Source organism: Chelonus insularis, unplaced genomic scaffold (genome assembly GCF_013357705.1).
Source record: "Chelonus insularis isolate UGA/USDA-ARS -01 unplaced genomic scaffold, ASM1335770v1 contig_88_pilon, whole genome shotgun sequence".
Classification (NCBI taxonomy): domain Eukaryota; kingdom Metazoa; phylum Arthropoda; class Insecta; order Hymenoptera; family Braconidae; genus Chelonus; species Chelonus insularis.
The window spans coordinates 789,696-816,535 of NW_023276776.1; the positions used below are offsets into that span (position 1 = coordinate 789,696).

The 26,840-nt window shown below is 28.5% G+C and overlaps 1 protein-coding gene across 2 annotated transcripts in view; it reads right to left on the bottom strand.

The window, feature by feature from the left end:
- Positions 1–26,840, bottom strand: part of ush (Zinc finger protein ush) — a 58,356-nt gene that overhangs the window by 28,959 nt on the left and 2,557 nt on the right. Inside the window, exon 2 of one of the 2 annotated variants that reach the window (XM_035091896.1) lies at positions 2,131–2,185. The exons of the other annotated variant lie outside the window; for it this stretch is intronic. Coding sequence (XP_034947787.1) covers positions 2,131–2,185 — 55 coding nt within the window. The remainder of the gene's footprint in view (positions 1–2,130; positions 2,186–26,840) is intronic. 2 annotated transcript variants of the gene reach the window in all.

Genomic DNA, 26,840 nt, shown 5'->3' on the forward strand with positions numbered 1-26,840 from the left:
TTTAGAGTGTGTACTTTTTACCCCGTATGTCCGTTAGGAGTAAAAAGAGCAAAGTTTATTAGAAAATGATTATTTTAAAATAGTGAAGGGGGGAAAAAAAAAAGAATAAAATGAAAAAAGTGACAAAAAGTGTTTCTCAAGTAGGGTAACAGGAGTCGTACAATTGACTGAATTGCTGTACAAAGACAAAAGAGGAGCTTTACATCATCCCCGTTACGAATCGCGCACGTCTCTGTTTGAACAAGAGAACATGGCATATCTACATCCCAACTGTAGTATTCTGTCTATTCAGTCATGTCTCTTTCTTCTTTTCACTCGCGATTATTACCGATATATCCACTTGCAGGTGCCTTTTCATTTGTCTCGTTAATACTTGGCCACGTAGGTATGGACGGTATGGACAATATATTCAATGTAGAGGAGAAAGAGAGAAAGAGAAAGATGCACTGTATATACTTATATACTGACAAGAGATTAGACCTATAAGCATTTGCTATAAATGCCACACTTGGCATCACCCTTCTCATATTCCTACGTCTCCTCTATATATTCAATTCCACTGTTTCACGTATTACATTCACACAGTCTTTTCTCTTCAATAATGTATCTGCCATGTTTCCATTTAATCAGCAAGTTATTTTTGCTATTATTATAATAGATTGATTGAATTTCAAATCCTACCAAGTAATATCTTTATTTTATTTTTTAACATTGAAAAAAGTCTTTTTATTTCGACATTAATTCAAGTGTTGGGATGTCTTTATATAATGGAGTAAAGTTTAGAAAAAAAATCAAAGAGTCTGATATCAAAGAAAAAAAAGATTACATTTTATAAAGACTAACCGCAAGAGACTAAAAAGACTCAAGTTTTAAATACTTTTGAAGTTTTTGAAAGCGACAAATTGGGTAAAGTCAAGAGAAAAATTTGCCTTCATGCTATTATAAGTATCGTTCATTACCTTTACGAGTAAGCCACTTAGATTATTTTTATGCAAATATTTTTTTAAAAAATTTTTTACTAAACATAAAATTAATGTAGATTAATAATTTAGTACTTTTAATAATTAATAATTATCCATATTTTGTGATTTTCAGCCTTAAAGTATTTCGATTGTTCTAGGTCATAAAGAAAAACAAAAAAGACCCTGATTCTTTTGAAAACAATTAATATTTTTTATTAAATAAATATATTGAATAATTTGTCTTTAATTACTTCGAAATCGTATAAAAAGATTCAACAAAAAAGGTTAATACCTAATTTATAGGAGAATTTAGACTATCATTATTAATAATAATAATTTTTTTTTTAGGAAAAGTATGATAAATCTTGATTTTCTTTTGTTATAAATTTATTTGCACTGCATAATTTTGTTTACGAAAATTTAAAGGACCATTTGTGAATAAATGTTAAAAAACCTAGTCTTTTATTTCAACTTACTACTGTTCACCATTAATTATTACAATAATGTAAAGAAATGATTCAAAATAATTTTTCTAATTTTATAAAAAATGTTAACAAAGGTTGAGGACATGAACATAACTAAACAATATAAACAATAAATACTGTGATTCATTAAATAATGTTTACAAACAAACCATCTGCTCTGAGAATACCTATTTAGTCATAGCTAATTTATTAATCCATAAATAAAAAATAATAATCATAAATATCAGAGCACGATAAAAATAAAAAAATAGCTTAAACAAAGAGTAAATGATGTTATAAATGAAGATGGAGAACATAATTCAGGGCAAGCCAGAGAAATGAGTGCGAAAAAGAGGGATACGAAGAGTGTGTAAAAAGAGGGAGGGGAAAAAAAGAGAGATGACGGAGAAAAAAGATGGAAAACGGTTAACTAGTAGACTCTATATATACATATATATATATATATATATATATATATATAATATAATATATATACATAGTACGCGAACATGGCAGCAGCGACCGGTGGATATCTCCTAGTGAGTTAATTCCGCCCTGAGGGGTGCGATTCGCAAGCGACTGTCAGGGATGGGAAAAGAAGAGACAAGGTAAGGGGAGAGAGACGTAGCGCACAGTGAGATAACACATTTTGACGGTATAAAAATGAGTGTTTTTCTCTTCTTATCTATACGAAGATAGCTCACCTACACAGCTGGTTTGCTCCACACCTTCACCGCAACCTTGCCTCCTCTTTCCCTCCTGATAACATTAAGTCAATCTGTATAGTACGCTCATCATAATGTTGCACTTTTTATTGGTGAGTTCCTCGTAACCATATCACTCATTTGTTAATCAAAAAGAATTCTCCATGCTGGGCTCGTGAAAAGAAACAAGACCATAAACACTACAGGGTAAACAAACTAACAGGAGGGTGTGAAAGAATTACTGTCATCTAAAAATACTTTTTTTTTTTTAAATTTAAATTTACACTTTTATTTATTAGTTGATTATTGCATTAATAATTATATTGACAATTTAAAATTAATCATTAAGTTCACTTGATATGACTGAATATTTTGCATTGTAGCTTCGTGTTTTAATCTGGATGTAAAATCTTGTGGGAATTGATTGAAATCAACTTTATCAATTTAAAATAGGATAGGAGGAAGAAAGGACTGATGTAAAATATCTATTTTTTCATGATATCATTTCACATTCATTAGAAACACAAAAAAAAATTTATTATGGAATTATAAATATTTTTTTATCACTCGGTAAACATATATTCATCATAAAATATGATTTAAATCAAATCTTCATTAGGGACACTTTTCAAAATAAAGCTAAAAAATTCTAGTTTTTAAATAGACCAAATCTTTTTACTCTAAAATGTTTTTTGCACATTCTTTGAATTATTTCACATTATCATAAATTTTCAAATTAAAACTTAATTAAAAAATTACGTAATAATTAATAAATTATTTGCTCACTAATAATTGAATGATACTTTAAATGTTTATGCCTTACCGCCATGAGAAACTTTGTTATAATTACAAAGAAAAAAAAAATTTATTAAAAAAAAAGAATCCAAATGAAGAATAGAATGGGTTAAAGTGTGATAGTGAATGTAAATTTTTCAAGTTGGCATTATGATCCTTGGTGCCCGCAGAATCGTCCCGGTTGAAGGGTGGAGGGTATAGGCGCGAGATAGAATCAGTAGCTGGAGCTAGTTAAACGATAGCATCAGGCCGCGAGGCGAGGGTATACAAGTAGAGGAGCATAGAAGAGAACGAAGGGATAAAGCGAGAAGCAAGAGAGAAGAGAAGCGTAAGCGGGGAGCAAGCAAGCGGAGAACGATCACTGATAAGGGCAGCCGCGCACTCCGATAACGTTCCCTTATCTTCGTCCAGTGGCGCCGCAACTCTCAAGGCTCTCCCTCTTTCTTTCTCATCTCACTACATACATACTACACTATTTGATGTATATCGCGTTCAGACGTCGGACTACGTACCATTTATATTCATCAAAAGAACTAAACTAAACTACATAATATATATTACACACACACACACATTAAAAAAAAAAAAACATTTACAATACCAATAATGTCCATGTATTTATTTATAATAAATATATAACTTCAAAAAAAGATCCATCTTGCAGATATCCTTGTATTGATCGTTTATTGATACTAGAATGTATTGTGCCGATGATTAGATGATAATTTAAATTTTCTAACCAATCAGGAAACAGTCACTCACTTTTCGATATATTTCGATTACTAGCCAACTTCATGTATCTCTAAATTCATAAAAAAGAGATCTACTACTTTTGCAAGTCGATTTTAAAAAATTAACGGAAATAAATATTGTAAATATATATATAGATATATATATATATATACGTATTACAGATCTAGCTGATTATAAATCTGGAACGTAAGCAAGAAAATAAATAGGGTGCAGGAAGGTCGAGGGTATAGAGACGATTCTTTGAAAGATAGCAATGTAGAAACTCAGATCGTCGACTGAGATTATTAGATTCATGTCCAAGATAATTCTTACTTGGTCAGATAGAGTAAGCGACGTTATACTTTGTTTTTAATATTTCTTTTAACGACATCAATTGAAAAATAATTTTTTTAAATAAAATCCATGGATTTGATTTGAGAAGATAAAAATAATATAAATTCACATATTTTAGTGAAGTAGTAGTAATTGCGTTGGCACTTACAGTCTGTGATCACGACGAATACCAATTGTGACTCAGGTAAAATACTTTGAATAAACGAGTGGGTAAGAAAGAGAAAGAGAGAGACAGATGATTATCTATACTTTCCTGTGTCCTGCCACGTTCTTAGAAGACTGTTCAAGCTGTATGAGGAAACGTATCCATGCATAATTCATGACCACTCACCGAAACGAATGATAGTTAACATCGCGTTGCTATCCGTAATTCTTAAAAACTTATTTGCCAAATATTGTGCTATCAATTATTGTTTATAACCATCTTTCAACACGTCATTTATTTTATTTCATTACATATTAATAATAAAAGAATTAATCGTTCCAGGAAAAACTGTTAAAGTATTACGGAGTATATCTTAGGCGGTTAATTTACACATAAATATACATTGAGAAAGTGAAGAAGTCCCTTTACAACAGATAGATGAGGAGATGCCAAGTTAAATGAAGTGGGTTATCTGAGACGTCAAAATGGTGCAAAGTTATGAGAAACGTACGCTAGTATGTCTCCCCTTCTTTCTGCTAACCGGTTGTGAGTTTGTGACTCTACACACAAGTCATCTCTTTTTGCACCATCGTCGCATATATATTATTCAAATACCGGACTTATTTTCAATGTCATAAGATACTTGGTCCGATCTGTCTTTTTAGCTTCTAATTGGCATACCAGCAGTAAAGAGACATTTATGAACTAAATAACAATAAATAGACAACTAGTAATAGCAGTAGAAGTAATTAACTACTTTCATGTTGAAATAAAAAGTAAAAAATTTTTTGTATTATGAACAACAAGAAAAAAAAAAAAAAGACAATGTGTTATTATTTAAAGGTGATATTGGGAAGAAAATAAGAATATTTAGTTGTAAAAAAAGTATGTATATATGTAAAATAAAGAATATATATATATAGAGAAGTAACTTAATGCGTTATTAAAAACACGGCGTCCGTAGTGCTAGTGCTTATCAGTCATTTCCATTTCTTGATAACTGTTTCTGCTTATCGGACGGTCCGAGCGAGTAAGTCCTACTCTCGTCTCTTTCTCTCCTCGTCTGACACCGTTTCTATCTCACTCGCTCTATCCGGTAATAACTTTAGCTATCGCATTCATTGATCTCTCTATCACTGTTTTATCTCGATGCAGTGGCGTCGCACCGACGGGGCGTTCTCTCTACATTATATACTTCTTTCTTATTCATCTTTCATATTTCTCGTACATATATAAATAAATATATATTACTTTTATAAATAATTATTATTTTATATTTTAATCATAATAATATGACTATTTAAATAAATTTTAAATTATTTTCATATCGAAATATCAACGAACGAATTTGATTGGTATCTTTTATAGGAAAGGCGGGAACCCAAAGTTAAAAAAAAGTTGGGGGAATAAAGAAGACTTGAGTTTAATCTTTTTGGCGATCTTCGGTGAATGCACCAACTATAATATGAGTGATCCCGGCCATCCTTGCTTGTGTGGTTTATGCTGGCATCTTCCAAACCCTCATTACATTATTCAAAGAATGTATATATTATAAAAGAACTCAAATAATGTCGTTTTTATATTTAAACAGTATTATGTTAATTTAATTAATATTTTATTATTATTTTGGTAATTCGTTATTATTAATAAATAAAATGTAGTTGTTTACATTTATTAGTGAAATCTTGTTAGATTGGATTTAATTTATCACTAATAATCGAGATGATGGAAATTTATTTTCTCAAGAGAATTAATTCATGTTCCCCTATAGTGGGCAGCTTCAGAGAAGGAGGAAGAGGGGACGAATTAATGTATAACGCAATGACACTATTAGAAAGCGTGTGCTGAGCATAAATAATCGAGATAACAGGCGTGATGTTGAACGAAACATTGTCGATCAAGTTATGGATAAACAAGAGAAAGAGAGGGGAAAAAAGGTAGACGGAAAAAGAGAAAAAATGAAGGTATGAATATTTTTTTTTTTCTTCAACTACAGCCGGTTTTAAAATTTAATCTCCCTCTCCATTTCCTCTCCAATAATAATTATCATTATTTTTCATCATTATTATCATCTGATTGATATTTATTAATGGGCCTTCGATATTTGTAGTAAATAAATTGAGGAATGAAAATAAAATAATAATTTGGAGGAATTATTGTTGAGATGTGAATATGCATAATGATGGAGTATCGATTGGATTTAGCAGAGAAAATAATGAAATAATTTTTTATTTAATACAAAGGTAATCAAGTTATGAAGAAAGGTATATACAAAATTGTATATTTTGTGGACCGTTTATTTCACGTTTTCGATGCCTCGGGGCGAGTCCTCTACCTCCGCTACCTCCTTCACCTTCTCCTTCCCCGCTGTTTCTTTTACTCTTTATACTTCCATTCGCGCATAATCATGATCAATAAATCTCCGTTGCATAAGTGTAACGGAAGATATGCGATCGCAACGCATACAGCCTCAAGCTTTTGTGAGTTAAAGAGGAAAAGTAATAAAAAACAAGTGTATGTATAATATTAGGAAAAGAGAGTAAGATAGGATGATATCAATGTGTATGTGTGTATGTGTGGATGTTAAAAAGGTTTGTAATCCTTTTTTACTGATTATTAAATCTGATTAAGATAATTATTTACTCATCATGATTTTCATCGTAATGAATAAAAAGAGAATGAAAATTGATTTTTTTTATGAATGTTCACATTTTTTTGGATTTTAACATTTTAATAATTGAATTACAATATCATATTGTAAAAAATTATTATTATTATTATTATTATTATTATTGTAGTAAATATAACGATAATTATTCACCCCATCTGCATAGTTTTTAGGCACTAGTTCGGAAAATAGTATATTTCGTAACTAGGGGGTAAAATATAGTATTTCTTTAGTGAGAAAAATTATTTTCTCACGCTGAAAATGGAAAAAGTGTTGTATGTTTATTCCCTTAGTGCAAATTATTTTTTTTTTTGCATATTGGAGCAAAAATTTAATCATTTAAACTTTGGGATTTACAGTAATTATCTCAGTTTTTTTTCTAGAACCATCTTGCCTGTCTCCCCAGCATTCCTAATGAATATGATTCAGAATGTGGTCAACAGGTGTATCATTTGACCACTCACTTAAATCATCATGTTTATATATACCGTTAAATCTTTCACAGATAATTCATCAATAAAAATATTTATTTATTAAATATAAAAATAAATAAACAACTCGATAATGAGAAACAAAAATGGATTTAAAATAATCTCAAGAATATTTTAATATTTAAGGTAACGTAAGATTTGAATAAAACAGTATTCTATCAGATAAAACTGATTATTTTCAGAGACTATAATTAATGTAAAACTTTTAAATAATTTTCCAAATATAATTCATCAGACCACGACTAAACTATATGTAATAAAATCCATCTATTCGTTGAATATAAGAAATATTCTTCTTATAAAAGTTGAAATAAGAGATATCGAAAGAATCTGTTATCGGAAATTCGACTAATATGTACCGTCTTAAAAACAAAATGATGTAAGAATTTAATCACAATTATGGGCATAAATATATATATTTAAATAAATGTAAAAATAACGATGATGTTGGGATAACGAGTTATGTTATCAAGTAATCTGGGGGCGTCCTCATGTTATCATAGTAGCTTGGCGCGATAAGGTGTGCCGGTTCGATAAATTACTCATCACAATCTCATGTGACCCAGGCCTTTCCAATCTCTCAAAGTGCTATCACGATAGCTCCATCCGCAGCTTCTACACATCATCATATTACCGCTGTCCATTTTGCATATAGTACAAACTCACTATTTTACATAAACATATACATATAAATCGACAAGTGGTCTTTATAGTTAATTGATCGTTATGCCGTGATTTTATAATAATATTGAGATATTTTATACAATATTGATAAATTAAAGAACGTGTGCAAGGCGAAGCATAGATTATCGATCGTCTGCATTAATTATCCGCCAACGGCTTGACATTGTTGCGTGGAATATAGATTATATCGGTGTGGAAATGTGCATGCAAAGGATGGTGAAGATCGGTATCTTTTTACAATCAATATGAGAATTTTAATTTTTTTTTTTTTAATTTTTTAACAAAGACCAGTGATATATTTTTAAATAAAAGAACTATATATATATTATTGGTTTTAAAGTAAAAAAAAAAAATGGTTAAAAATAGTGTGGGTGAATTAATCGATTTATTTATGTGTGTAGAGACACAAGTATACAACGAAAGATTGGATTGCAGGGTTCAAAAAGAAAAGGGAAGTCGAGTGAAAAGGGTGAAGCAAACAGCCGTATGCGATGATAAGAGCAGCAGTGGCGAGTTGTTATCGTGATCACCGCGTGGCTACGTTATGCGATAACGATAACAAACTTCTCTCTCATGCGCAAGCGAGAAGCCCTTTGCTCCCTCATCGTGTCGCTTGTTGTCGCCTACAAGCAACCTACAATGTCGAATATGTACTGCAATCTACAACCTTTATATATATATATATATATATGAAAAAGCTAACTATACTGTAGAGTATTGCAGATTCTACAGCTCGCACAAACCAGTGTCTTATTACCTCCTGTCTTTTGCTTTCGAGTGGTTTTACCGGTTACGAGTGGGCACATCATCGACTCTTATTTGTACGCAGTTTATAAGAACACGGTCAGTATGTCATAGACCTAGCGGCGATTTTTGTTGGTGTTTATGTTGGTTTATGATTGAGATTTAAGCACATCAGATGTCTTTTTCAATTATAAAATCTTTCCTGTTATTTTAAATAAACTTTTTGTTCCTTTTAAAAATTTCTCGTGCTATTATTTTACAATAATACAATTTTATGATCTGAGATGAGGTCATGAACATGTGACGTGACGACTCACTCTTCAGCAACGTAGGTAGCTATTATAGCTATCCAATATTACTCTAACAACAATTCGTCTATAACAAGATTCGAGATAATTTCTATAGATATAAATATTTTTTAGAGTTTGTATTGTAGTTCAAGTGATTTAGAAAAAATTTATTTTTCAATAATTCATCAATTTTATTAAATTAAATTAATTATTACGAAAAATTGAATTTAAAACGCATAAAAGTCTATTTCAATTGTAGGGGACAAAATGTTGAATAAAAAAATAAAGTCACTGATTAATCTAAAAGATTATTTTTAATTAAAAAAAATTTTAAACTCTACTAAACGACATATTGATAAAAGTTAATTTCTTTGTTAGAATAAAGCCGTAATCAGTGACTATGAAAAATGATTCTTCAAAGAAATTGAATCTGTCATATTTAAACAAAAAAAAGAGTTCAATAGTGATAAAATACTTTTCACACTAAATTACATTTGAGATCTAAAAATTTGAAAAATTCGAAAAGAGTGTTAAAAGGAGCGGGAGAAGAATGGCTTAATAGAGAGAAAGAGAGTAAAAGAGAAAAAGTGTTGGGGATAAGGTCGTTTCGACGTAGGTCCAGTGTTATCGTCTCGTTCCAGATTGAATATATTTCATATGTTTTCATAACTACCTCTCCTATCTTGGCGCTTTCGAGTCTCAGCGAAGTTGAGTATGAACGAAGAAGGGGATGAAGCACAGAATCGTGGAAGAACGAAAGCGGTATATAATACTACCAGTAGGTACTAGTAGCAGGACCAGAGAGATAGTTCTGAGCAAGGGGGGTTGCGGTTGCGGGCGTTCTGCGACGGCTGGGCGGTACGGGTTCCGCCGCGACCACGGGAAATCAACCGTGAGGAGATATCGCTTGACTGATGTGCGCCTTTCTGTTGTAAAACGATAAAGGCGACACGGCATTGGTTGCACGAAGCTTCCCGATAGCAAAACGCCACTTCTCTCCCCTTACACCCCTTATACATTCACTCTTCATCCGTAAAACACACTATACCTACTCTAAGATCCGTTTACACAAAATACGCCACCGAAGATGCACATTTTATTTTTGAATAATCTACATCAGTTCAGCCAATCGAATTATCTCTCGTACTTCACTTTGTTAGTTATTCTAAAATATACATTTCAACAGGAAAGGGAATTCTTCCAACTAACTCGTGAGATGCGCTCGTCTGATCAGCATCTGACATTTTCTACTTGTCTCGATGATCAAATATGACCGTGCATCGGTAATTATACGGATTAACTTACACATCGCTCTTGAAATAGTTTTTTGATATTGAAGTTAAGTATGAAAAGCCTCTTTTCCAATTTATAATCTTAATTTTATTAGAATGTTTAGTTATCAATATATTTACAACGTTTTTGTTTAATAATTCCCCTAATATTATTGAAACATTTATTAACAATTTGAAACTACTTATTATATAAATAAATTATTGTTTATATTTGTTGAATCTCTGTTTATGAAGGATATAAATGATTGATATTATTGTTTGACTAAAAATATTATTTAAAGATTGAAATAAAAAGTAGAACAGTCTGAATGAACAGCAACATCTCGAATTAATGTAACAAATGCCACGAGTTCGAGAAGGTCTGTATAAAAATTTTATTTATCCATCTTATTATTATCATTTTTAATTCCACCTAATCACAATGATATTTAAAATGCTATTTATTTTCTTTATGCGTATATTAACGGGAAAATCCTGAATACTGATATTTTTAAGATTAAATAAATCAACATTCTTTTTGCTCTTCATATATCAAGAGATAGATAATGTATGTATAAATATTATAATATATATCACATCACGCACATTTCATCGTTACATTGCATAAATGTTGAAAAACAGAAAAAAATAAATCAAACAATGATGATTATATGGATGAAGTGACAAACGTGTTTAATCTTTTTTTTTATATATATATATAAGTCTGTAATATGTAATTTAATAAACGTATCATGTATCATTGAATTTATTTAAATATTTTACATCGTCAATTGGTTGGATTAAATTCCATCGACTTGATTCAGAATGATTTGATAAAAAACATATTTGAACAAAGCTCGATAATCAAATTTTAACATTTCTTCAAACTTGTAATAATTTTATTCAAATTATCGGATTTTTTTTTTTTTAAATATAAATGTCAAGTTGAAATTTATTATTTATTTTATTGTAATAAATTAACAGCCACAATATATGGCTGTCGACACTGAATATATATTAACACTGAAGACTACAAATCGGAGCATGAAAAAAAATCTTGAAGCTAGCATATCTAAAAATAATAATGAATTTAATTGAGAGACAATAATGATTTTATCCGTCGATTGTCTTACATATAAATATGGATTACTAAACATAAACGTACATTGAAAAATAGCTTAGTTACAGAATACTCGTGCATGCACATCGTCGTGTAGCAAGCGATGCGGCAATCAGTGAGAGTGCGAGAGTCGAATCTAATTAAATATAATTAGTTACGATTTGCATAGATAGTCGATTGAGACCGGATGCAATGATAAGCGCGATAACAAGCGTGCACAACGATACGAGTCATGATTATTGTTGACCGCTAAAGTCCCATCATGCTACTTAATAAATCACATGATGATATACTTGTATTCTGATATTCATTTCAAGCATCGTTATCAAATCCTTTTTCACCAAATTTCAATTCTTAAATATTTTTAATCTACTATTTTAATATATTATTTATGCTATTATTAATAAAGACATCATTTTAAAAAAAATTGGCTTCAATTATTCTAACATCTCTTCACTTTAAATCCAGGGAAACTCAAGTGTTTAGTAATAAAACATTTAAAATTTATTCACAAAACTACTAGTATAGTTGTTTTATACTGTATAATTAATTTATAATGTTTTTTAATATTGTAAACACTTTGAGTGTTATTTTTATAGACACTTTTTAACACACTAAGTCTCTTGAAAGTTAAACACTATAAAGAAACTATGGATTCTAACACACTATGAAGTGTGTAAAGATTATTTCGTTGTTTTTTTTAATAATTTATTTAAAAAACTGATTAGAGTAAGAATAGTATTTAATGAGAATAATCAATGGGATATTGATGACATAAAAGTACGATTTTCTTTGAAGTTAATGTAAGAATGTATAAATAATAAATAACGATGGAGAAAAAAATTTTCTATCAAAATAAAAAATCAGCAAATTGATTTTACACTGAAGCTCATTCAAGATAATCTGTCATTTGTAGGCTATCTCATAATTATGATTATCAAGCTGAAGATTTATTATATAATTATAAATAATTAATAAATATTTATTTATTATATCAAAGTATTTGTTTCTATAAAATAAATAAGTTTATAAATGGCAACGAAATTCTTCGATCAACGTAGTTGGATAAAAATAAGAGAAAAAGAAGTAAAGAGTGTGTGTGTGTATATGTGTGCGATAGTGGAAGGATTGGATATCTGTTTGCACGTCATTACCCCAGTGTCGTGGCGTCGACGTCGGATTCCTGTAGGATCTCTCTCACTTGCCAGAGAATCATGCGCACACACACATGCGAATGAGAAGCCGGTTACAGTATGATCTATGGATCTCGAATGGTTAATTCGTATCGAATGAATTCATCAGGACAGTTTGCTCTCACCATGGAATTTGTATGTTTCTCATGACAATAAATGTCGATATAAGAGTATCTTTTAATAAAATTAAATAAAAAAAATTTTCAACCAACATAACTTCTTTTTATTCTCGCTTTTTTTCTCTTTTTAATAATGAAGATTAATCAATTGACATGTGAACAAGTTATTTAATAAAAATAAAATATAAACATAATGTGATTCGTGATAATAAATATATATATATATATATATATATATATATATATATATATTTATACTTTAATATTAATATTAGATATGTTAGTGCTGCTTGATTTATTTTATTAAATCAGTTTTAATTATTTATCAATTAATATTCATTCATTTGATTCAAATGTCCATGGCATAGTGATTACTAGTAATATTTTAATAAAAAATTGATTTAAAGTTTTCACTAATTTTCTGTGCACTAAAAAAATAAATAAATAAATTTCATACAAGATTTACCCCTTGTTTATAAATTGTTGAATATTAATAATAATTAATGATTTATTAATTATTATTACTATTGTTGTTATAATATTACGTAAAAATGTTCTGTAATTTAACTTCAAATATTAGTTTTTTATTTTATACATTAAAAGTATTTTAATATAACGTCACACTTAAAGACGTTTTAAAAACAACATAATGTTAATCAAATGGGTGACTTCATATTGAAACACTTTTAATGTATGAAAATAAAACACTAAGATTAGTAGTGAATAGTTTAAAATATAGAAGTAAAAAAAAATGTCTTCTTCATTAATAATAAATGTTAATAACTTATAATTATAGTAATAATGATGATAATAATACGTAACCTTGTTGGCATAAAATAAAATTCAATTATTGCAACAAAGTATTGAAAAGTATGAGATCTATAACTGTTTCGATGACTATCAGTACAACATATAAAATCACCTATTTATTTTATTGTTTCACAAGGTAAATTTTTCTAGTAAGATATAATAAAGAGAATCTATCTAGTAATAACTTTGATACACATGAGAGTAGGTAAAGATATAATAGGCAGACATATGAATTACAGATGCAATAAATTGCAATGGTGTTTGCATTAAAGTATTTTTTTATATATATAATCGATATTAAATCATAATACTTGCATAAATGAATTATATTAATTGCTTTTAGTAGGTAGTATATATGCATTATAAAAATATAGCTGGATATGTATACATAGCTGGAGTCTTATTGCTGAAGCAACTATCTGGCGAGAAATCACCTCATATCCATACAATGTCACGCAGTGTTCGAATCACGTTCATCTAACCTCTCCTTAATTCTTTCTTTATACTTCTTTCTTACACTATAAAACACAATCTTCACATGACGTTTTTACTATAAACACATACTATGTTTTTACAAAAGTTGTTAAAAAAAAAAAATATTCTGAGCTCACAATAAAATAAAATACTGTGTATAAAATTACAATTATTATAAATAATTACTAAATTTAATATTACTTCAATTGTTGAAAGTTACCTAGGGAAATTTCTTGTTGAAAAATTTCTAATCTTTTCTGTGACATTGAAACACTGCCAATTTACATGGGAACGAGTAATATTTTTTTTTTAACTGATAAAATCAAAATTTTGAATTATTGCAATTAAATATTTTTATAGATTTAATTCTAAAAGTTACTTGGAATAATCAAACAATAATTTTAATAATTAATAATTATTAAAACAGTGATTAATGATTTAAATAATTTTTAATATATTTTTATTATGCTTTATTATTTTGAATAAAATTATCAACCTATTAAAATTTAGTAAATTAATCACTAATTAATTTTTTTTTTTTACTGAATTTAATAATTCTTTTATTTTTACTCCGTACAGTAATAAATAAAAATTCATTACTCTAATAAAAAATATTTATAAATAATAACGATTGTTAAATGAAACAATTTAACAGCATAGAAGTTTTATAAAGTGTTTTAATTATTTAATAATATTATCAACCATATTTAATTTTTCCATTGAAAGGAGATAATCATTACCGTAAATTAAGTAATTATGATAATTTCATGACTATATTAACAATTAAATACTATTTAAATTATTCCTAATTAATTTCACTATATTTTCATAGTTATTTTTATTAAATAAAACAAACTATCAACTATGAAATATTATTCGAAGTAAATAAATCTGTTTCCAAGTATCTGAATCAATCGAAACATTACTCTGAAGTACTTTTATCAGGAATGATCTTAATATTATAATTATCCCGACTATCGACAACTATTACTATGACTATGATAGTATGCAAATGAGAATTAAATAGACGAATACAAGTTTCTTTTATAAATAAAATGAAAAAAAATCAGATGATACAAGAACAACGTAGAGTAAAGGACTGTGGGTGGATGATAGGGAGAGGCATGTACTAATGAACGCCATTAAAAGCAGCGTTAATTAGATTGCGCTAATCAGATTATATCCCAGGTATCTGCAGCTGTGTTACCCTTATTCCCGTGCCCCTCACTATTTTTCTTTTCCTCTCATACTCAACATTGTAATCTTAATCTTTTTTTCGTCACTCACATTAACAACTAAACCATGTATGTTATTTAATACGGATAAAAATTTTTAAATAACAATCATATTAATTTATCTACTGTAACATTTTGCAGAATGAGATCGATTATGACGAGATATTTATCAGGAATTACAGCAGCATTAGAGAGTTACGTACAATAACCTTGTTAATCTTAGACAGATTAATTTACCGAGAAAATTCACACAGCTTTAATAAAAAAGTAAATTGTTACAAATGAAAGGGATTAAAGTAGAAGAAGAAAATTCCGGGTATATAATAGGTGAAAGAATAAGAATAAGTTGATGAAAGAAGGAATAGACGTTATTGGTTACAAACACGCGATACCTGTAAAACATGCATAAATGCATAACGATCGCCTTTTATATAGATATGCAAGACACTAAGGTATACTATGTCCAGGTTGCAACACAGATCCGGCTAGGCGACAAGGATAATACAAAATCAACCCTTTTGTTTTATCTTATTCATCGAAATTTTTTGCTTTTTATATGCATCTGATTTTCAATGTTTATATTACTCATAAAAATTCTTCTGATATTATTTTTAAATATTTTATTTTAAATTATTATCAGAGATATTAAATTGTAATAAAATTATTTATCCTTAAAAAATAACAATAAATAAAATAAATAGGTCAATTTTAATTCAGTCAATGCAGAAAGCTTTACTTCATTTCTGGGTAAATTTTTATTTTTTTAATAGGAAAAATATTCCTTATAACCTACAGAAAAAAAATTACCTAAAAGCCAAAGTCAGCCGATTTTTTTTCTGTAATTTTTACCCATTTTTATGTTCCTATGTATCTAAGCGAGATAGCGCTATAGGCAGCACCATGTGTTAGAAAAAGACAGAACTAGTTAAAATAAAATACCCCATTTATTATAAAATTTTTTTTTAAATAAATATAGAATATTATTTATCCATTTTTTTTACATGACACAATAGATAAATAATAATTTAAGCAATAATAATTAAAAATTCATGTCACGTGTAACACAAATCTATATGCTATTGAGTTGAAATAAGAATAAATAATTATAGTATCACAGTAGGAAAGTAATTTACAGCAATTACAATTACCAATCACACTATCCTGATTGAAATTCATATCATGAATAAAACGACTTACATTCCTGGTCGCGGTGGAGGCGCCGCCACTGATTGGCAGCCACCAGTGGAAGAGTTTCCCAGCGGCGGCATTTGATCAAACAGACTTCGCGCGCGCCAAACCAATCGACCAATAATCGTATCAGCAGACGTTGAAGCGGCATCGAAACATGCTTCTATTCAACGTGAATATCATCCAAACAAGAATTTACATTATATCATTGTCTTATTGCCAACACTTTGAAAAATTTCAAGTTATTTTCCATTCTTCTTCTACAAGAATCTAAGATTATTTAAAACTCATAAACCCTCCTCATTTAACTCCCTTTTTTATTACGATAATTAATAACGATTTTTTCACTGAAATGATCAATGAATTTTAAAATTTATTTTTATTGTTGATTCATTTGTCTACCCGAGGCGTAAAAATTGAACTTATTTTGATTTTATTCACCCTGCTTCAACATTTAATTTCAGTTTGAAATCATGAACCTGCAGGTTCATTTTATATAATAAAAATTGCGCTAACTTCAAACTGGTAAACCTGCATAATTCCACTTTCAGGGCTTAAGGTTCAACTTAGGTTATTCATTTTCAGGATAATAGAATGTAAGTAGTTTGGATTCAGGTTTGTTAGGGCCAAAGTAGTTTCAAAACTAGTTCCTAAAAATGAATAACCTAAGTTGAACCTTAAGCCCTGAAAGTGGAATTATGCAGGTTTACCAGTTTGAAGTTAGCGCAATTTTTATTATATAAAATGAACCTGCAGGTTCATGATTTCAAACTGAAATTAAATGTTGAAGCAGGGTGAATAAAATCAAAATAAGTTCAATTTTTACGCCTCGGGTAGACAATTTAAAAAAATTAAAAATTCATTACTCAAATGGTAAACTAATTTTCATTGTTTTTTCCAACAGCTGCACCCGAGTTGTAATAATTATTAATAATCATAATAAATAATGAATGAGTTATTAATCAACCTCATTTCCAAGACGCAACTATTTTCTATAAAATATGTTAAACATATAATAAAATGGTAGATAATAATAGCAATAATGTGTAGTATTATAAGAATAATTACTAGTATTAAAGTGAATATTAGCATATTTATTAGTTAATTAAACGATAAATAATATATCAAGTTTAATGTGAGTATAAAAACATTTTGAATATGTATTGAAGCGAAACGGAGATTATTCACAATTTAACTGTTCCGCATCAACAGTAGTCTCGTCACGATGACTCAGAACAACATTCAAGTACGCGAATGCATATACGCGTCGTGTATAAATCGCTCACGCAAGTTTCACAGTAGACATCAATCGCAGGAACCACTTTCTCAAGTAGTAATGGAGGAGCTATGTCCAATCCAACTGACTTTATAGAATGCGGGTATATCGATAGCCGTTTACATACTTTATACACACACCCGTTAACGTTACTCTTTCATGATAAATACCTATAAATAATCCAACATATATCTGCAAGTGTCTTTTATATATCTATTATTTTTTATTCTTATCAAATAGAATATTTTATATTCTTCTAAAGACCTGTTTCTCTTTCTCAAAGCCTTTTTTTCTTTTAATTTATTTCTTGTTCAAATTAGTTCAATAAATAGGAGAAACCTTTGTGTTTTATTAAATAATGATTGTCTGATATTTGTTATTATAGAGACAATAATTAAAATGATTTATTATGTCACATTATTTTAAATAATATTATTTGACCAATATTCATTTTTCTATGTAATATATTATCATCATCTATATATAGGTATAAGTATAGGTATAGTTTAAAAGGAGAAATGAAAGGAGAGTGGAGTGAAAATAAGTCATATATTCTACATCAAGAAATACGTGCTCTGTGTTTCTGATTTCATAATTTCCGCAGACTAAAACGTGAGCCGAAAGTATCCCCAAGTTACTTTTATTTTTTCATTTCCGTTCACCCTGACACCCTTCATTTTCAACTTGTTATTGTCATATTATAATAACAATCATTTCCAAAATAACTACTCATGTGTGAATAATATTTATATCATCAAACAGTCTAACTGATTTTTTCTTTTAAAATTCAAAAATTTTTATCTAATTTTTATTTAACTATAACTATAATGAATTCTTAATAATTAAAAAATAAAAATAAATAAATTCATTAGTCTTATAATATTTGTTTACACAAATTATATTAAATATAAAATAATATCAGTTATCTTGTCTGGTTGGTGAAGTAATCTCAATGCTGATAAATAATTTGATGATTCGTATAAAATAATAATAATTATATTAATTATGTTGGAATATATTTTGTTATAATCTAACTGCTATTTTGATTCACATGTTTCAGCTGAAAGTATTATCTTTCACTACCGTTTTTACTATAAAAAATAAATAAAGATTTTTTTCCAGATGATATTGATTTTGTACTAATATCGATTAATCACAATTTTATCAATAATTTATAAAATTTTTTAAACTTCAATCATTAGAATCTATTTTGACTAATTAATTTTTTTAATGTTTTTGATATAAAAAATAAAATCTATTTAATATTTATGAATTATTTATATTAAATAAATATTAAATATAAAATTATTTTCACGTAATTTCTCGTTACCATCTGCATTAAATCTTAACAAAATTAAATTTTATTTTTTTTAATAAATTTAAAGTAATAAATATATTCATATTTATTTGAACAAATAATGAATTGTTAATCGAGCAAATAATAATATTAATAATTGTGATAATCATTGAAAAATGTTTGAACTAAAAGAAGAGAATAATGATAATAATTGAAGAGACTTATCAGAAGATAGAAATGGTAAACGAAGAAAAGATGCATCAGAAATAGAGAGGTAGGATTATTCATTCTCGTTGTGATGCAGGACGCAAAGGATGAAGTAAAGCTCCAAGAGAATTGAGAGAGAAGTAGCGGGTGGGAATGGTAGTATAGTGGAAAATGTACGTCTCACCCTCTGTCTCTAGATCACCGCGCACTTCATTTCCGCGTCTTACATTCACACGGCATGCCGAAGGAAATGAAAACAATGAGATACAGCCGGTCATCCGTTCAGCTAAGCGTCTCTTAACTTGAATTTATATTACTTAAACCCTCTTCACTTATTTCTAAAGCTATCTATGAAATACTTGTCTTCTCTTGCAGCTCTATAGCTGATGTAGTCAAACCACCAACCACCCTCAAAAATAGATCGACATTATTGTCTTTGCCAACAATACTCCTAGAATTATTTACATCGAGAGACATTTATTATGATCATTTTTTCACGATAAAAATTTCTTAAAATTTTTTAAACAATCTAGCATTAAATTTTTAAAACATACCGTGCGGTTTCGTAAAACACCGGATAGAAATAATAACATGCGTATAAATATCATCTTATTTTTTTTTTTTTTTTATAAATATATGTATTAAGGTAGTTAAATTCCCCGAAAGCTCGTATAATAATTTATCGTGCCTCAGTCATCTAAAATTAATTATATAATAAAAAAAATATCCAATAAATATTCAAACTTCCGTGAAATAATATTCAGAAATTATTTATCATACGATATAAGTAATATTCAATAATATCGGTTGAAAAAAAATTTTAAGTAATCACTCTCGCGGAAGAACTACTTTAATGGCATAAAAATAAATTGTTATTAATATATAAAAATAAAATATTAGATGTAAGATAAAGAATTACACGATTTTTTTTTTTTTATTAAAAATTAAATAACTTGAAAACTATTAATTGCAAAAAAACTCAGACTAGTTTCATTCTTTTTTCCTCGTGAAAATTTGTTCCAAGAATTCAATAGAATTATTTAAATATTAATAATCAAATGTTTTGTTGGTTGCAAAAAAATTGTTCAACCCTGCAAGGCTCAATTTTTTTTTCTCGCTGATTAAATTATATGTGATGTAGTTAGTTGTTATTACTTAGGGAAAAATAATAAAAAAAATTAAAATCATATATTTTATGATTTAAATGAACAAAATAAAAATTATTTAATTATTAATTAATTTGTTAAATTGTTATTATTAATTAATTTAAATTTTATTTTAAATGAACAAAAAAAGTGGTTGTCCTATATATGGCACTGGGTGCCTTGGTAGGGTTAAAACATTACACAAAGGAACAAATGAAGAAGTGAAATTTGAAAATTCTATAAATATTTCAATTTTTCCGATAGTATTGCTCCAATTAATCATTTCACTAAAGAAATGTTCAACACTGATGCTGGTAGCTAACGTTGAAAGCTATAGTTGAGATATGTAACGATGGCCATGGGCATTTCAGGGGATATGATACATACATGTATATAAGTGGATAGAGCTCCTACAGCTTTTGATAAGGAGACATTAGCGACCCGTATGTGATACCAACCGCATTTTGATAAGTTACATCTATATACACCCGATGGTAGACAAGTCACAACTTTTCTCTTATTACTTTTTTCAAATCCTTATTTTGTCGCATATTCCGCATTGTGGTTTCTTTTATCAACATACCATATTTATTGAAATAGAATTTCATCTCATGATAAAAACAATTATTTTTCTTCTAACCGTTATTAAAGTTCAAAATTGAATAAAAAAATACTTTTATTAAAATTGCTCCGAAAAATTTATCAAATATTGATAATTATTTCAGCTATAAAAATGAATTGATAGTAATTTAAAAGATTTTATTTTAAAAAATATTATCAATTATCATAAATAAATCTTACTTATATTTTATAAATAAAATAAATCGTTTAATTATTGAAATAAATAAAATATAAAATCAATCGCTATTTTATCTACCAGGTGTCCTAAAAGTAATCACTGAAACTAATCTTTTTTTTTTTTATTGATTAATCAGTTTAAATTGAAAATAAAAAATAATCTCAAAGAAACTCTACCTATGTCAGATATAATAAATACATACATTTGTAAAAATAGGTCGACACCTATTATTTATAAAAAGGATAAGATAGACTATAGTAATAATAGAATATAATAGAGAGAAATGAGGAACAAAGAACAAAAAGATAAAAGGATACATTATATTACGATGGTGAAAGTAATGGATAAATACTATTTATAATATAACAAATAATCATTTTTTTACTTGTTTTAAACACCGTTTTTTTCCAACATTTTATGATTATTTACGTAGGTGGACAAGTACGTTTTATCCATAAATATTCATTAATAATTCATAAAACACATTTTTTAGACCTATAATTATAAATATTACCAGTCAACCTCATACTAACAACCTGTCTGTTCAAATGAGCATAAAAATAAGTGTTGATTCCATTAAATATGCTGAGTTTTCGTGGATATTTAAAAGACAGAAAAAAAAAAAAACCAAAGGAGTTTCATAAATCATGCATATTAATTGATGATTAAGGGCGTAATTTAGGAAAGAAAAAAAAAAATAGTACATATACATAAACGATGTGGGTGATGATCAGAGAACCGACACATGCTGGCAGTTACGCGGCATTCGCACGCCCACCTGTTGAAACCGGAGCCCGGCTAGAAGCTATAGGAACAGTAGGAGCTGGTGACTTGAAACGAGTCTGAACAGGGCAATAACAGAGGTGTGTGCGGCGGCGCATGGGATACAGTCAGCCACGAGGCCGCTACTCATTCATTATATCCCCCTAACTGGTCTGATAGTCATTACAAGCTTCGGACACTTATTGTGTGGTGACATAGTGTATATAATCATTTACAGTTCGGCCTTTGCCATTTAAATATATGTATTATGTATTATATTAGACTAACTTTAGATACGCATTGTTGGTCATTCAAATTAAAATTGGTAGAATGTAATAAAATTAATTTTTTTTAAAATTTATTCCGTTAAAATTAAATTAATAACTCTTTAAATGGTATTTAATTAATTAACTAATTAGTGCACAGTCGTTGAAGCAAATAAATAAGATGTATATTTGATATGATAATTATAAATTTATGGTCAGGAATATTATAAAAAGTTCTTAGGGGTAATAAAAAAAAATTTGCAAGGAGAAAAAAATGTACCCTATCCCGAGCAAGGGTGAAAACTACCCCTGATCAATTATTTTTGCAATTATTTCGAAAACTATGTGAGATACGAAAAAAAGTTTTGAATAAAAATTGTAGATTTTTTTAAAATCTATAAAATATTATTTCACCTTCTTACCCCTATTTCTAATAGTTAAGCCAGAAATCGCTTTTAAAGGGTAAAAATGTCAAAAAATCTAGGATATTTTTAGTTTTTTTTTTGAATTTTAGCATAATATAGAGTGGATTACAACTTTAATTGTTTTTATGGAATAAGACGCTTACACATGTATAATATTTTTAAAATAAAATTAAAACAATCTATCCAAAATATGTTTACAATAATCTGCTGATATAATTTACGCTAATATTCGACTCGAATATTCTCAACAAATTTATTGAAAGATATTTTTTTTTTTAATTGAAAATTGCATTAATTTATGATTAATTGATAAAAGGAATTTATTAAGAATTATCAAGACTGTTTTTCTTAGATTTCCTTCAAAAAAGTAAAAGGAAAAAAAGAATTATCGCAAGATTCAGAGATAAAATGACATAAATCATATTATATATAGCAAAATGTGATTAATATTAAAGAATTATAATATTAATCAATGTTTCCTTTGAACGTCTGGCAAGATGATGAAAAAATAAGAAATGTGATAAGTAAATTTCAAATGATACAAGTTGTTTTGCTTGATCGCACAACAGTCTTGGTAAATTATACTTATATAGTATAAACAAATAAATGAATAAATCACACTTAAATATATAAAATGAAAATTCATTATCGATTTCTTCTCTGGCCATTTTATCCTTCGTTTTATATCTGTATTATTGTTTTTTGTTGTTTCTTTTAAATGACTTGGTATCACACAAAGACTGATACCCTCGTGGTGATCTCTCGGACAAGACAACAATGTAATCTTTAAGCGTCTCCCATTGTTGAAATATTTTACCAGTTAAAAGACAAACAGTATCCTTACACATATGTATATCGATTTGTACATATGTTATGTGTTATCATGAAAATAAAGATTCCGCAATTAAATGTAAAAAAAAAAATAAATAAATGAATAATGAATTAGAGAATAGAATAACCATAGGTGAATATATGTGTAGATAACTGGACGAAATGAATAACTGCATAGAGATACAAAAGAGATGATAATATGTATTGAGAGAGAAAAAAAGAAGGAATAAAAAAAAAAAATAAAAGACGAGACGGAAGAAGTCCGAAAGTTAAAAGGGAATCCATCCATAAATAAGAACTTGGCTTCGGCGAAACGACGGATCGCCGCGCAATCTTCAACAGAATAATAATGCGGGTGAAATAAAACTGGCGTTCACCCTATCCCATTTTCTCTCTTCTTCTCTGTATTTCCTTTTATTTTTGTCCTTTGTAATACAACATACAGTAGATACTCATAGAGATGCAAGGAAGATCAAACACTGAAAATTACAGCATTGTGAACATTCTTCTCGAATTTCTTCTTCAATGGAGATAAACATACTTTTAATCCTCTTTTTACTTCTGTACTTTCATTCCTCTCTTTAAACATTTTTTTCATCTTTATTTAATCACACACACGCACAATTAATTTCCATTCTTAATAAACAAATTCTTGTGCCAAATTTGAAAGAAAAATTTAATTCAAAATGATTCGTTGTTTTTTTTTTTTTGTCAATTTAAGGATTTTAATTATTTTATTGTCATTTTTATATTACTGTAAATATCTGTACTTTGTAAATATAATATCTACATTGTATTACCGACGGTAATGTACCATACACTAATACCGTCTCTCTCATTTGCACTTAAAATTCTCTGTCTGATCCAGACGAGAACCACGATACAGTCTGTATAAGTGTTCCGATCAGTTAACGCTAATGAGCGATATATTTGGATGCTCTCTTGCATACCATGAGTTATCTCAGCTTCTGACGACTATGTATATACTGTTTTACGTCTCTATATATGCCTCATACACACGAAAAAAAAAAAAAAAAATATTTAACTAAATTTAGGAAAAATTTCGACGCTACTGTAAAAGAATTAAAAAACAATTGATGTTGGAGTTTGATAAAAAGAATAACAACAGCTACTGTGATCAACAAAGTAAACAATAAAGATGTTAGCAAGGATATAAAAATAATTTTATTGCCATTACAGAACTTGAATTTTACGAATAAGTTTAATATCAACTGAAGAAAAGAAAAAATTTTTTTTCAATCAGTTTGTATGAATTTTATCATGGAATTTTGAACTATAGATTATAAATAAGTGATAAGAATTGATATAATCATGTAAATTACTTTATAATTTTATACAATAGAGTATTGATAAAATTATAATGTCGATATGATAATAGAAAAAAATTTATTAAACAATAAAATAATATATTTAATATAAAATTATTGTTGTATTCTACATAACTGGAATATATTTTTATTAAAAATATTTGTTTATTGACAAGTATTTAAATAGTATTTGTTGTATGATTTAAAAAATCTGATAGATTCTAAGTGTGTTAGAAATGAAGGAAAAAGTCTCTTATTTAAAAGATGGATCAAAAGGTCTAGAAGAGGGGTTGAAGCCTAGCTCATAGGGCTGCTTTTATTCAAAAAAAAAAAAAAAAAAAAATTGAAGAAATCGAAAAAGAGTCCCAAGTTTAATTTTTAGAAATCAAAGATGACATAAAAAATTATATTATATATAATAATTAGATACTAATGATTAATAAGTTGATAAGTAAGCTATACATAACCCAACAAAAAAATTTCAGACTTATGAATACTTTTCTGATGAATTGATTTAAAACAATGAAAAGGTTTAAAACTAAACATCATAAAGCATGTACATAAATAAATAAATGGCAACTCATTATCAATGTACCAAAGGCACATGTGGGTGAAAGAGATAAATCATTTGAAGAAGGAAAAAAAAAAAAAAATAATAATATGAATGATTTTAGAAATTATTATAAGCCAACCAGCTGGCAGTGGCATTCAACAATACATTCAATAAGCCGAAACAACACACAACAGTGGAGTTACTGCGACAAGCTTGCAGTAACAAAGTTGGGTCGCGAGCGAATCGCGAAAAGGCCTTTACGGAGCGCAGAGCACGATCGAGATATCCTATCAGCCGGCATTTCGAGTGAATATTAGCGTAATGAGCTCGATAGCTGAGCGATACGAGAGATTTTAACCCGTCGTAACGTCACGTACCACACTACTGTACACTCTAAACCTTTCCATATAAATTCCGCCTATACCACACCAGCCTATCAAAAACCTATATTTATATACATATATACATCCCAACTGATTACGAGTTGTGTTGAATCTAAATAAAGTATTATATCGTTAAGACTGCGTACTATCATTACGTACATACTGATATACAAAATATGATGAAAACAAAAGGAAAATGATTTTGATATATACGTGACCGGTGAAGAAATCGGTTTGAAACAAGAAAAAAGGAATAAAGTTAAATAAATGTACATATAAGTATAATACGTATAAGGGAGTAAAAAGAAGGGAGACGGTACCGGACACCATTCCAACGATGTCGGAGTCGTGTCGCAAGAGGCTGAAGTGACACCACAATGCAGTGTAGCAATTTGTAGGCTCGCCCTTCGTCTCCCTCCTCCTCATGTACCTCCTTCTTCCAAGACTTCCCTATCGTTTCAATCCCTCTCCTCAATTTCTGCTTTTCTCCGCCTTCGTACCATCCGTATTTACGACTACACTTACTACATCTCCACACTTATACAACATATCACACTAGATTAATCTAGATAATTTAATATACCATGGATAAGATTCCTCCTATGCACTTGTTCATCACTTATTATTCCTATTTTTAGTATTATCCATATTTAATTAGTTGTCGCAATAAATACGATTAAATGTACGACATAATGTTTATTTTTAAAATTTGTCTATTCACCTAGACAATTTAATTGAATGATCCTGCTGCTGATGCTGATGATGATGATGATGATTTGTTGATAATTCATTTAACAATGTATTTATTTTTCATGTATCAAACAATGTATTGATTTATTTTTACTTCTTAAATCAGATTTTATACAGAGAGTTACACACACACGTAGTTTTTTATTTGTTTACCCTTGTTATTCTTGTTGTATTGGTCAACCGCGCGACGGCGACCGCCTCCGCCGATCGACACTGATAAAACGAAACGGCAAACTGTAGAATTGAGAGAGCGAGAGACAACACATCGCGGGATTTGCGATTCTTTACTCGCGCGTACTGATCTTCGTCTTCTTTTCAACAACCCTGTATTGTGATTCTTTGAAGAAGTGAAGAAGACAGAAAAAAATAAGTGAA